The sequence below is a fragment of the Numenius arquata genome, chromosome 8 (assembly GCF_964106895.1).
Source record: "Numenius arquata chromosome 8, bNumArq3.hap1.1, whole genome shotgun sequence".
Taxonomy (NCBI): domain Eukaryota; kingdom Metazoa; phylum Chordata; class Aves; order Charadriiformes; family Scolopacidae; genus Numenius; species Numenius arquata.
In genome coordinates this window covers 8,156,782-8,170,278 of record NC_133583.1, presented here as the reverse complement: position 1 = coordinate 8,170,278, position 13,497 = coordinate 8,156,782, and the positions used below count along the sequence as shown (strand labels likewise).

General features: G+C 43.7%; 1 protein-coding gene across 2 annotated transcripts in view; it reads left to right on the top strand.

The window, feature by feature from the left end:
• Positions 1-396: 396 nt before the first annotated feature.
• ATXN7 (ataxin 7) overlaps positions 397-13,497 on the top strand; it is a 67,083-nt gene continuing 53,982 nt past the window's right edge. The window contains exons 1-3 of one of the 2 annotated variants that reach the window (XM_074151675.1): positions 397-424; positions 6,884-7,153; positions 7,753-7,821. In XM_074151675.1, the coding sequence (XP_074007776.1) occupies positions 6,895-7,153; positions 7,753-7,821 (328 nt within the window). In that variant the 5' untranslated portion in view covers positions 397-424; positions 6,884-6,894. Of the gene's footprint in view, positions 425-6,883; positions 7,154-7,752; positions 7,822-13,497 lie in introns of those variants that run through there. The other variant, XM_074151673.1, reaches the window with a different exon arrangement.

Sequence of the window (13,497 nt, the reverse complement as noted above, 5' to 3'; positions counted from 1 at the left end):
GATACAGACACAACCGTCTGCTTGGAAATCTGGTCAGTAATAGTCGATGTAAGTGCAGTAACTGGGCTGAAGATTGAGATTTCATCCAATGCATACCTTTCTGGTAATGTCAGGCTGCCATTTAAAGAGCTGCTCTGCACATAAGAGTCCATAACAGCTCCCTGCTTACCTTTCAATTTTAAATCCATTGCAGAAACTGTATTTGCAAAATTGGTAAAATGCTTCGTATTAGTTTTTAAATAGATACGTTTATAGTTATGAAATGGAGATAAGGTTTCAAATGTCTTATTGCTGCACTCTTTTTTTTTTTTTTCTTTTTGTTTTCTTTCAGAATTAATCAGGTACAAGTTAGAAAAAGCTTTCAAAACCTGAACAGATGAAGATCAATTGATAAATCAACCCAGCGATTCACCATACTTTCAAGGTACTGTGACATGCTTACCCAAATATTTTCCTTAAGCATAATATTCACATACTTTAGATGTGAGAAGCGTGGAGAACAGGATATTAGCAGGGTTGCAAAGCAAGTCTGAAGTGTTACCAGATGCAGTGGGGAGACTTTTTTTTTTTTTTTTTCCTTCTAAAAATGCAGGTGTTTAATATATGTTTCAGTGGGAAATAAAGCAACCTTACGATCAACCTAAAGGAAGTTCAATGCATAAAACAGTCAAACTTAAAAAGATAAAAGTAAGCTGGATTATATATCTCAATAATTTAAATGAAGTGATTTGGACAAGTAAGATGTGGCAGACAGGCGTAATTTTTGATTTATTTATTATATTTTAGAAGAAGTAAACTTCTTTTTCTGAATGATTGTTTTTTGTCTATTTCCATGTTTCCATGATAATTTAAAGCATTTGAAGGCTGTTAGGCTCTGGTGTATACCATAGCCTACCAGCTGCATCGGTTTTGTTACCTTACAAGTTTAGAAAGTAGAATTGTAAACTGAGGCAAAGACTGTACAGTTGCCTGACACAGTGGGGTTATTCTCCGTGGCTAGCATTCCTGGCAGAATGTTAGGAAAAAGAGAAAATTATTATAATAAATTGAAATTTTGGCAAAAAAGCTGCTAGTGCAGATTATTTTATCAGGTACTGCTAATTCATTGAAACAATATCTGTTTCTTTCTCTGTTTCCCTTACATTTATCTCTACTCTTTATCATCATATGCATTTCACTATTTTGTGTATTTTTGCTTGACATCACAAAAGCGAAGACTTCATTCTAAGTTTGCATTTTTCTTATGCACAGACTTGAAGAGTCCAGCCTGTTATAGCCTGGCTAGTATTTCCTGTGCAAACCATCTTTTAATATATTTTAAAATAGATTGCTGCAGAAAGGACGATTGCAGTTAACATGGAGCTGGTCTGCAGAATTTATTTAAGTGGCAGAGTTAATCTGGGCTGAAGAAGAGTGAGGAATATTTGTCATGGTGTGGCTCTTGCAATATATTACATTGGGAACTGTAATATCTGAGGTTTCTATAACAAAATGCTTCCTGTGGATTTTCCAGCAGCCTGAGAAGTGGCTTTATTAGTGAACCCAGAGGGCCTGGGACTGCAAACTAAAATTGGCATTGTTCTTATCTACTTCCCTGCACCTCATCACTGAATAGGGCCACGCTATCTCTCATATTTTCATACTAATCATAGAAAAATCTAGATTGGAAGAGTCCTCTGGACGTCATCTGGTCCACCCTTCTGTTGAACACAGGTTATCCAAGGCCTGGTCAAGCCAAGCATTGAATATCTCCAGCAAGGGAAAGTCCACCATTTCTGTGGACAACCTATTCCAATATTTAATTGTTCTCACAGTGAATGTTTTTCTCTTGTATCCAGACAGAACTTCTGAAGCAACTTGTGCCTGTTGCCTCTTGTAGTGTCACTGTGTTTCTTGTGAAGAGGGTACCTCCATCTTCTCTAGAATTATCTTTTACTTGTTGGAAGACTGTGATTACATCCCACCTGAGCCTTCTCATCTTTAGTCTGAACAAAGCCAATTCCTTCTCATTTCTTCAGTAAGTTTTCCAACCTTCTAATCACTTTGTTTGCCCTCTGCTGGACCCTGTCCAGTTTCTTAATATGTCTCTTGGATTGGCTAGTCTTTCAGCCTGTCATGGTCTCCGTACATAGTGACACTTCCTTCGGCTGTATCTACCTGTATTCCAAGTTTCGAGTCATCTGCAGCCTTGGTGAAGATGCATTTACTCCCATCATCCAGATCATTTTAAAAGATTCTGAATAGGATTGAATCGAGCGTCAACACCCAAGGAACTCTGTTTGTGACTGATTGCCAGTTTGATTATGAGCCATTACCTCCCTTTGAGCACAGCAGTTTAGCCAGTTTGCCAGCAATCTCATGGTCCGCTCTCTTAGCACCCTTATGTGCATCCTGTCAAGTCCCATAGACCGGTCCACGTCCAATTTGTGTGATATTTTGTTGTTAACTTGCATTGGTCAGTGCAGGCAGCATCAGCAAGCAGCAATTGAATGTGAGAAGAACAGTATAAATTTAAATTCCCTTGTGCCAAGGTTTTCAGGATCCTTGATTTGATGTTAATTAGCATGTCAAACTTCTGAGCGTATGAGGTCTCAGGCAGTTTCACATCACAGGTCTCAAGGAATTCTTGAGTCCTGTGGGCTGTGCTTGGACCCAGAGTCTTCTGCCTCAATGGATTTCCAAGGAGCCATGTAGACAAGGTGGTAAGAAACCAGGCTGGGTTGTGAAACCTCACGTGGTAGTTACCTTGCATTGGAAGATCATTGATATCAAACTGTTCCCATTAAGTGCTTTGATTTCAATATATGGAAATTCAGCACTAATGTTTTGTTACAATTGACCTGAATAGCTGCGTGTTTTAATCACTCTAAATTGTAATACTCTCTCTCTGTATATACGGTATTCTCTCTGTATAAGTGAGAATTTAAAAGGTCATACTCATTTCTGATTCCTCTGATTAAAATGATTCATCTGCTAGTTAGGTTGCTGAAATTGTTTTAACATTTCCAAATTCAAAAGGTGATTTCAATACTTTATGTAAGATTAATAAACATTAGTTTGATTTCCAAATCATTAACTGGATTGTATTTTGTGTAGTTTTATCTATTTACCTTTAACAGTTGAAAATTTGTGTCACTAGTCAGTGTTTTCTCTGTAAAATTCTTTTCAAGAATTGACAGTATTTAGTGACATCTAAGCCGGGCACAGATCTGTGTTCCTGTATTCCTTGTGCTTCTTATTCTGCTTTACAGTGCTATGGCATCGATTCTTGCAGAAATTTGACTTGCATTTAAGACATATTTGACAGTTAAGTAAAGAAGGAAGTGGTTGAGATGTTTTGCTAGATACTGTATATTTTGTTAACGCGTGGTAATGACGTTGGTTTGTAATTTGGGTGTAAAAATTTTACAATATCTTGAACATAAACATATAGGGGCGTCTATTGCATACTCATCCTAATACAGATTCTTTGCAGATTTACTTACATTTATTAGCCTCCATTCCCCTATTCCTTCTCCTCAGAAAAGGATACTTTAAATTAGTCTTCTAATCTTAACAATATCGTTCTTTCCCCTGGTACAGGTGGTTTGTAGTAGGTATCCCCAATAATTTCATATTCCAGTATTTAAAGTAGCTGTCTTCCAGCACTTCTGAGCATCTTCAGCTCCCTCTTTGAAGTGTTTCTCATAAATAAAATTATACACATCAACCTGTTCCCGGGGTCTGTGGGAAAAGGATAATAGAACTGCCACGGTTTGCTGTATAATTTTTTTTATTGTGTGCATGATTATTATTCTGCAGGATCACGGTCCTGTGTGTAGTTATAAAGGGAGAAGTTGCTTGATTTCACTGGAGGTGAGGGTGAACTACAGATTATCATCATGCATTTTTCTTAATGTATTAATATTTTTCTGTAGTGGGCCTTAAATGAAATGGTCTGTTTTATTATGGCTGGATAGTTCTCTCATCATCCGGACGTCCTGATTTATATGAACTTTTTATCTCTTGCTTCCCTAATTGCCCAATTATATTCTTGGACTTCTCATACTGGAGACGTGTTTTAAAATGCACAAAATGTACTCCCAGTCCCACCGCTGTCAGCAGGAGCTGACGGGAGGGTCAGGACTTGAGCGTATCGGCGACTAGAGTTGTCATTTCATCCTGAACCTCATCTACCAACAAGTCTTCACTAATAATGTTTGCTCTTAGTTTTTAAGCCCGTCTTGATCATTTCATATTTTTTGGCTAGAATTAACTTATTTGATTTCCTTTAATGCCAGAATGCCCCTCAGATCTTTTCCTTGACAGACTTTTTTGTGAATTCACTGTTTTTCTTTCTTCTGGGTACGGATAAAGTGACACCATTGTAGGTTCTCCCTGTCTCTCCCTTCCCACTTCAGTTCTTGCATCCTTTCACTTTCATAGTGGAAAATCATCAGTGAATCGTATCATTGTTCTTAAAAGAGTTCGGCTGCAGATTCATCCTTCCTTTTTCATTGCGGTTAAGAGTTATCATACCTCAGGTCCCATCCGGAGCCTGTCTTACAGATTCTCACTGAGCAGCTGAGCTGGGTGTTCCCCGTTGGAACGGCTTTCCCGGACCACCTGGCAAAAGAATGAAACCTGCCGGTACAGGTGAAAAAATGCCTGCAGTCTCATGCCACAAAATAACCATCCTCTGCAGTTTTACGCGGTTGCATGCTGTTTGTAGGCATACATTTAACCATAGTATCACCAACCGTGATTAAATTGTTATTAAATCTATTTAGTGAGGTTTAAAACTGTGGGGTTTCCTTTTTTGTATGTTTTGTTTTTCTTGACTCCTTTCTTTCTTTCCTTTTGCAGGCTGTGTTATATTTTTGTTTGTTTGTTTATGCTGTCTCCACCCCATTATTTGGCTGTTTGCATCATCCACTGTTTTCTGCAGTTTTCCTGCCTCACGTTCTTCCTTCTCCACTTTCCATCTGAGCTTAACTTACTCTTCCATGGTTTTTCTCCCTGTTCTCCGAGTACCTGTTCTCGTTCACACGTAGGAGCAGTCTGCGGGTCTTCACACACCATCTCAGTCCCGATGCTACTTCTTGGGCTATTTTGCTTCCTCAGTTAAGCCCTTTGAATCGCAGCGTTTCTGGACCACTTCTTGTTCTCTTGAAGGAGCGTGGGCTTCTGGGCAGCGCCTTCCCCACTCGACTGTTCTGCCCGCTCCTGAGCAGATTCATCTCACTTAATTCTGGGTGCCTAATGAAGGGGTGTAATTTATGTGCCTGGTTATCCTTGACTGCTTCTGTGGTCGGTGGGAAGGGAGGGGCTGCTTCAAAAGGTGCTTTGGACCAGGAGGGACCAAACTGATCCCAAAAAGTATCCCTGATTACCAAGGGAGCTTTGGGTGACTGTGCTCCTGACCTAGATGTCTCAAACTCGTAATGGCCACTTCTGTTCGAAGCCTACAGCTTGTACATGTGTTTTCAATTCTGATCTCCTTCTAACGTGATGGATTTTCAGGGTTTTCCCTAAAATCATCAACGCATCTATGTATAGCACTATGGAAACAGTTTAAGAGAATTGAACTCGTGTTTTTTTAAAAAAACAAACCCCAAACACATATTCAGCCCGGTGAGTTTGTGGGGAAAAGACAGTTCTCTCCGCCTCGGGTCCTTGTAAAATTGAGTTTTTCATCTGCCCCCGTTCCTGTGCCCTGACTAATCGGTCTTGTGCGGTGAACTGACGAACTGATCTTTCTGCTGCCACTTTCCTCCCTCTGCTGGAATCCTGATGTATTCACGACACAGTGGGAAAATAATTTTACTAGCGGAAGAAGGTTTACTAAAGGACAGCCTGAGGCCCAGCCTGCAGAATTAGATCTTGAGTGGGGAATAAAGTTGGGGGGAGAAAAAGGAAAAGCTGTGGAAAAAAAAAAAGGGGGAAAAAGGGGGGGAGGGGGCAAAAAAAAATGCAGCAACCAGTTTGAAAGAGAAAAAAAAAAAAGCAAGAAAGGGGATAATTAAAGTTGTATGAAATAAAGAGTGGTGTGTGCTTTACCTGTTAGCCTTTTTTTTCCCTTTTTCTTTTTTTTTTGGCACTTTTAAAGGCAGAGGCGCTTTTGAGTGACTTGAGGAGTTGTCGCGAAGTTGTAACATTGGCTTTTAAGAAATACTTAGACAATCCGTGTAATTTTGCCAAATTAAGCCATTTTACTCGTCTGTAATTTGACGTATGTACATCAGTAAAGTTGTTGAGTCGCTCCTGGCGGCGTCCCCCCCCCGCCCCCCCCCCCCCTCCCCGTCCGGGGCCGCCGTTCGGCGGCCCCGGACGGGGAGGGGGGGGGGGCGGGGGGGGGACGCCGCTGCCACCGTCGCCTTTAAGGAGGCGCCGGTTTTAAGGTGGACCTGCGAGAAGGGGCGGGACGCGCAAGGCCGGCTCCACCCCGCCGCGTCGCGTCGCTGATCCGCCCCCCCCCCCCCCCCCCCCCCCCCCCTTCCTGGGGCAGCGGGTGCCAGGCGGGGTTGTGATGCGGCCGTTGTTTTTGTAGGGTCGCGGTTTAGCCTTCCTCCACCCACCCCCACCCCTCTTCCTCATTCCGCGGCTTTGTTAGCGCAAAGGCGGTGAAGAGGAAGGCAGCGCTCCCCCTCACCTTATTCCCCCCCCCCCCCCCCCCCCTCCCTCCATCCCATACAATAATGGGCACCCGGCTCCTGCCCCCCGGGCCGCCGCAGAGGTGAGTCGATGCCGCCCCAAGGGCCGCAGGTTCCCCGGGATGGGGTGGGGGGGGAAAGGAAAGGAGCGAGCGGGCTGACAAGCGGCGCTTCCTTAAAAGCCCGGGCGCCACCTTAAAAACCCCGGCGCCACCTTAAGCGCCCGATGACTTTTTCTCGTTACATTATAGCAGCGGAAAGAATGTCGGCGCGGGCCGCGTGTGACGTCAGGAGGGAGCAGCGCAGCGCGGCGGCGGCCAGGCAGCGGCAGCGGCAGCAGCGGCGGCCCCGCCACGGCGAAGGAGGCGGAGGCGGAGGAGGCGGGAGCGGCGCCGGCCCCGCCGCCACCGCAGCGGCAATGGCGGCCGTCGGGGAGCGCAGGTCCCTGCCCAGCCCCGAGGCGATGCTGGGGCAGCCCTGGAGCCACTGGGTCGATGCTGCTAAACTTCACGGGAACGACGGTGAGCGGCCACTACCTCCCCTTCCCCCCACCAACCGCCTCTACCGGCCCGGCCCCCGCTCCCCGCCGGCCTGGGGGTGCCCCGGGCGCGGCCCCGCCGCCGGAGAGACCGCGGGGCGCCGGTACGACACGGCAGGAAGGCGCCGCGGGTCCCGGGCCCAGGGAGGCGGTTGGGTCCCTGTTTCCCCCTTCCCCTCTCCTCCTCCCTACCCCCCCCCCCCGCCTCCAACGTCGCGGCCGAGTTCGTTGTCCGGTACGCGGTTCCCGGGGGCGCGGGAGCGGCGCGGAGCGGGCAGCGCTTGCCCCAGTTCCTGTAATCCGGGACACGGTGCGGGAAGGTCTGAGCCAGTCCCCGGAGGCCGGCACCTCCTGCCCTCCATTCAGCCTGGGCTCGGGGCGGGGGGAGCCCCCCGCTTCAGGTGAGGCGTCCCCCGCCGCTGACAGCGTCCCCCCGGGGACGGGACGGCAGATCGGGGTCTCTCCGAAGCTGTTCCCAGGAGCGTGTATCCCTGATGTGCTGCTTGGTTCCCGTGGGGGAACGGGCTACAGGTCAGCCCCACTCAGTGGCAGGATTGAGATCTTGTGGCTTTTCGGTTTTAGGAACAGCATTAGAAGAAAGTTTCAAAGAATATGGAAGAAACCGAGAAGCGATGCGACTTTGCCGAGAAGGTGAGTGCAATTCATTCTTGGAGAAAAGTTTCCCTGCTCGTAACTAGTTACGAGAGGGCGTGCATGGGAAAGAAAAAGGAAACTACAATCCTGTCGCTTTGGATTTGGGACTTGCGGCCTGTCGGTGAGTGGTGTTATTAGCGTTATTATTAAATTAACGTATAATCTCAAAACTACAAGGTAGGGCATAGGTTACTTATTGTCTTTACTGTGTTTCTAGTTGGATTTTTTTGTTTGTTTTAGACTATAAATAGTCCTAAGGAAGCTGTGTGACCAGCACTGATAATATCTTCTCTCGAGCTAAAATATTTTGGTTCTTAATATAATCCATGTCAGTAGTTGAACACTCATCCCTTTCTCTGATATGTCAGCGTGTTATGTTTATTTCTCAGTGTACTGCTAAATGAGAGTGACCTTTCACCTGTGATTAGCAAAAGCCCATTAATAGCCCAGTTCGTTTGAAGAGTAACAATGCTGCTTGAAGTTGTAAGCAGATGATGAATGAAAGCTATAGATTATTGGTAACTTTGTAACAGGGAGTGGAAAAAAAAACCAGCGATGTGTCTGATTTGTCATGTTCAATATTTTTGTTTTTGTTTTTCCAGTTTAATAATTGTTTTATAGCAGAAAAATGTTCTAAAACTTTCCTAATGTTGTCGGTGGTGGCTTTCTTCCGTCGGACTTTGTGAGAAGTGTGCCATAGAATAGGCCTCATTGTTTTAAATCCTAGATGGGTTAGACCCGAATAACTTATTTGATGCTGTTAGAAATGAAAGACTGAGTTTGTAAACTTGGTTTACGATCGCAGAAGGCCAAACTTGCCAGAGACCTCAGGAGATGATCTGATTCAGCGCTTCTCTACTTGTGAGCTACGAACAGCAAATGAAACCTAAAGCAAGGTGATGCAGGCTAGGAAGACCGGGAGGCAGTGATCCGTATTGAGGCTGAATCAAAATGCCTATATATTGTAGAATTCCTAGTGTTGCTAAAATTTGGGAAAAAAAATCTATCTCTAGGACCAGAGTCGGTGTTCACTGACCTGTAAGAGAGATGCAATAGACAGCTACGCTGCGGCATTCAGAATCACGTGTGCCATTTTGCCATCTTCTAAGTGTATATATAAGTTCATAGGCATTTGAAAAATTGCTTTATTGCCGACTTCCAGTCAAGTAGTTGTGTTGGATATTTATTTTTCTGAATAGGCAAATCATTCAAGTGCTAAACCAGCACTTATAACAATAAGCGTACACATTATCCTAGTAAAGATTTTACTAATAAGGATTTTCAAACATTCTTTCTTATTTCTACCTCTTAAAATGCAAGCATCTAAGGTTTCCAGATTTTAAAGATTAGCTGGCAGGGTGAAGAATATTTTATTTTATTTTTTTCCCCCCTCTGGAGAGAGATCGTGAAACTGTTTTTGCATAGGCTGACCACTGAGACACAGCTTCTCTGCACTGCCTCCAATCATGTGAATGATTTATAGGGTTATGAGTTGAAAGTTCATAAAACACTTTGAGAATTAAAAGTGAAACCTGGTAGGTCTGTCAGGCTTCCAGAGGTCTATTTATTTTGGTTGCTTTATGACATATGAATGAGACACTGACTTGGCGTATACCTGTAGCTGGTCTGTAGGGAGCTTGGCCTGCTGCAAAATAAAGCAAAGGAAGAAGTAGTATTAACTAAGTTTGCGCTTAAAGAAATAGGGGAGCGGCAAAACATGCCAGAATACGTGTGTGTTTTGTTATCAAATGAGATTTGGAGAATACTGTAACTGATTCCTTTTCCCAGGACGAATTTTGCATTCAAAATTGAGGAACAAACCCTTATTTAATAATTGGACTGTCTAAACCATGGCTCGTAACGCGGGAAGGTGAACCAAAGGTATATATTTTGTCAAATCAACTCTAACCTCAAGATTTTTGTCATGGTACCACACAGTATTTTAAATACAGCTAACAACAGAACTCGTTGTGTAAGAAAGTTATTTCTCTGCAGATTGGGAGTTGACTCAGAGGCCCAACTTCACAAAAGGATTTCAAGGTTATTTAGGCTAATTTAACCTTGCATTGCAACTCTTCCAGTTTGCATAAAAGAATTAAATATTCATGGCCTGGAGAGGGAGTGAAGAAGGGGAACATGACTTTACAGCCCACTTACTAGAATTGGGTTCAAAACCGAGAACGATTTTCTTTATTTAACAATAGTTGGCTTTCAGGTCAGGTTCCCACCTGCCTGTGTACCCACTGGGTTAGGGGTTGTAGTTGTTTCCTTCCCCACATGCCATTTCTCTGCGTCTTTTAGTGGGAATGTCTTCATTGCCATCCTGCCTGGTGGCGAGAGGTGGATTTCAGGCTTGCAGGCAGCGGAGTCTGGGTCTCCGGAATGAAGAGCCAGTGTTCCCATTGTCGTAACACTGTATTAAAAAGGAGCTTAACGTTACCAGCTCCTCCTTTTGTTCTGCTTTAAAGGAAAAGAGTGATGCCTGTTATTCTTTTAAAGGAATAAAGGACATAAATATGTAATTCCAGGACAACATTTGCAATCTGTGGAGAGAGGCAGGATTTCAGACACACCTTTGTCCACTGGCATTTCCTATTTGCTGATCAGGCAGCTCCTCTCTGAGCGCGCTGGTGGTTGTGAAGCCTGATGAGTCCTTAATACCTGTCAGTGATGCTAGTTCCATGTAGGGATCAGGAAACTAAAATTAGTTCATAGTCTCAAACACTTTTTTCTGTATCTAACCCTCCTTGACGTAGCCAAGCTCGCACTGAGGTAAAAATTAGAAATTGAATTTGGGCTTCCCAAACTCCCGATTTGAGTCTCGCACTTCCCTGTTTCTTTTTCACTGTTCTTCTGTGCTTTCTGTTCTGCTAATCCATAATATGCAATCATTCCTGCTGGGATCCTGGCAGACCTTCACCAAAGTGGAAAACTCGCTGGATGCTTTCTTACAAGTTGCTTTTTGAGGCAGTAATGGTCCACGCTGAGCTTTGATGGAGAAATGAGAGTTGCAGAAATAAGGTACAGGCCCAATGGCCTTGGCTCGCTTTTGGTACGGAAAATTCCCAACACATGGAAATGAGAAAGGGGCATCCTTCATCATGGGAGGAAATTTTACTTTAAAATACCCTTTAAAATTTACTGTGACTTTGTACACTGAAGTCTTCTTGTGATGAGCAATGCTATCAATGTAAGAGTGTGTTAGAAGCAAATGTATTTCAGTTATTTTCATATGTAGTTCACATGACAGAGTCTTTTAGCTCATGCAGTCACTTAATTACTTGCTGCTTGTGAACCAGCTAAAGGTGCGATTCCCCTGCCACACAGATCTTGCTGTGATGAAGTGAGTATAGCATGTTGCATTATAATCCATAAGTGCATTCTGAAAGAGCGAGGCAGAGAATCTAGTCTCCTTCCTGCATTTTTTGTATGCTTTAAAATGAAAGTTTGCCAAAGTGCATCTTTTTAACTTGTTCGTGTGATGCCGGGAGCGTGTGCTGTCAGAGACAGCCAGCCTGCTCACATACACTCAGTTCATCTGGGAGATGCAGGAGGTCTCAAAAGGGGGTTGATGTGTCTGTAGCATCTGATACTTTTTCATTTGAAGAAAATGATTCTTAGTGTCAAACGTTGTAATTAGAGCTTGAAACGTTTTGGCAAACAAGTTCATTTGTTCAGGGGATTCTTGCTAACCTGTGAGAGTTCGGTTTTCTTTTTAAAAATTTTTCCAGCCTGTTGTTGTGAAGGTGATAATTTAAGTAGAACTGTGTTTGCAAGCACAGAGTTCATTCGTGGTAACTTTGACAGTCTTCAACAGGGTGAACTTTTGCTTCTTGCAAAATCGGGCAGCAGGTTGGCTCCTTTGGCTCCGTGGAAGAGTAGCAAAGCTGAGTAGAAACGATGAGGCCTAAAGCTGTTCATTGGGACTGGGGGCTTGACCATCTCTCACCCCGTAAGAAACTTTTGCTCTCCCCACAGTAAATTTCCAATTGCTACCAGTTATTTTCTGTGCTGTTTTCAATAAAACAAAAACCCCAAACCAACCCCCCCAAAGCAGCAGTGGAGAAACAGAGAGAAAGAACCTGTCTGCTCTTAGCAAAGATCATCGTTACTTGCAGCGACACTCGTTAGTGTGTGTAACCCTTTTGAAGTGGCTGGGGTGAAAGTCTGTTAGATTCTTCTATTGACTCGTGAAACAATTTTGAAATATGTATAGTAATAAAAACGCAAAGCAAACTGTAGCATCTCAAAATGGAAGATAAAAGCATGGAGAACAGAAGAGAGATTTGGTTAGACAATTTAAAATTGTTTGTTTGGTTTTAATAGCGTATTCAGTGCGTGCTGAAACCGTGGGGTGTCTTTACTAGAGCTTAAGCATCTCATTCTTTCACTTACAGATGCAGCCCTCCCTCCCCCACCTCCGCTTCTTTATTTTTTAACGTCCTTTAGGAGGTGAATCCCTTGGTGCTGCCTGTTTCAAGCGCTTCACTAGCACTGTCACCATATTTTATAGCTAACTGGCAACAAAGTAGAGGAGGACAGAACATCTGTTACTTGGATCTTGAGTTCTATTTGATCATTTGTCATGGATCAAGATTGTTGAATCTTGGCTAAAAGGAGGTCTTTGCCACCCTTACAGCATCCATACAGTCGGCCAGTGATTTGTTCTTGGTGCTTCTGAGAATCCCGAGGAAGTTTCTGATTCCTCTCTGTAGGTAACTGAGATATTTTATATGAGATGTCTTCTCGATGGTCATGGAGGGAGAGGCAGAGGAAGCAATTACTGTATCGTAGGATGAGGTTAGTTGAACGATGGTCACTGAGATGCATTTAGATGCACTCGGAGGTATTGCAGGTCAGAATTGATGCTGGTTGTATGGTGAAGTAGCGTGGTACCGATATTAAATTTTGTAGACTATGTGGGTCTTAATAAAGCAAGTGTTGAATTTTCTGTGGGAATGCAGATGGTCAGTTTTTGGTAGGCACCTTCAGAAGACACTCCCCGAGACTTTGTGAAGCTGGAGATCTACCATTCTGTTCAGCATCGTTTCACCTGATAACAGTTGAACTTCTGGTCTTGGACAGTTAATATGTCCTGGGGGGGTAGAGGCGAGAAAAGAGAGACTCCGTGAACCTCTAGGGCATTGGGCAGAAGCGCTGACATTTGATTATATTAGGAAGTTACCGGAGCTGTGAGGGTACTGAGAGCTGTGCAATGAACCCTTGTTCTTCTTGAGCTCGTGCTGGGCAGGGATGAGCAGTGAAATCCAGGATCGGGCCAGGAGGGCACGCTGGAAGCATCTTTATCACATAGACCCAAGGTCTAGAATTTTCCCGGCAGCAGGTTCAATAAATAATTAAAGCATTGGTGAAACTTTTGTTCCAATATTAAGTTGTAAATACAAGTAAGAGACAGCATCTTATTTCAAATTTAAATTTGTTTTTATTCAGCCTTGGGAGGTGCTCAGTTAAGTTGATTTTTGTTGTGTTAAATCATGTCAAAGATGCTTAGAGGGGTCTATAGTCCTTGACTGCCTGCAAATACACTGTGAGAATTTTTAATAGATTGGAATAAATATTTTAAGGTAGCAGTACAAAGTGCCATGCTTCTTTTTTGACATTCCGCATAGCTATTCACAGCCTGTAATCAGATAAATCTCCTCTTCATTTCAT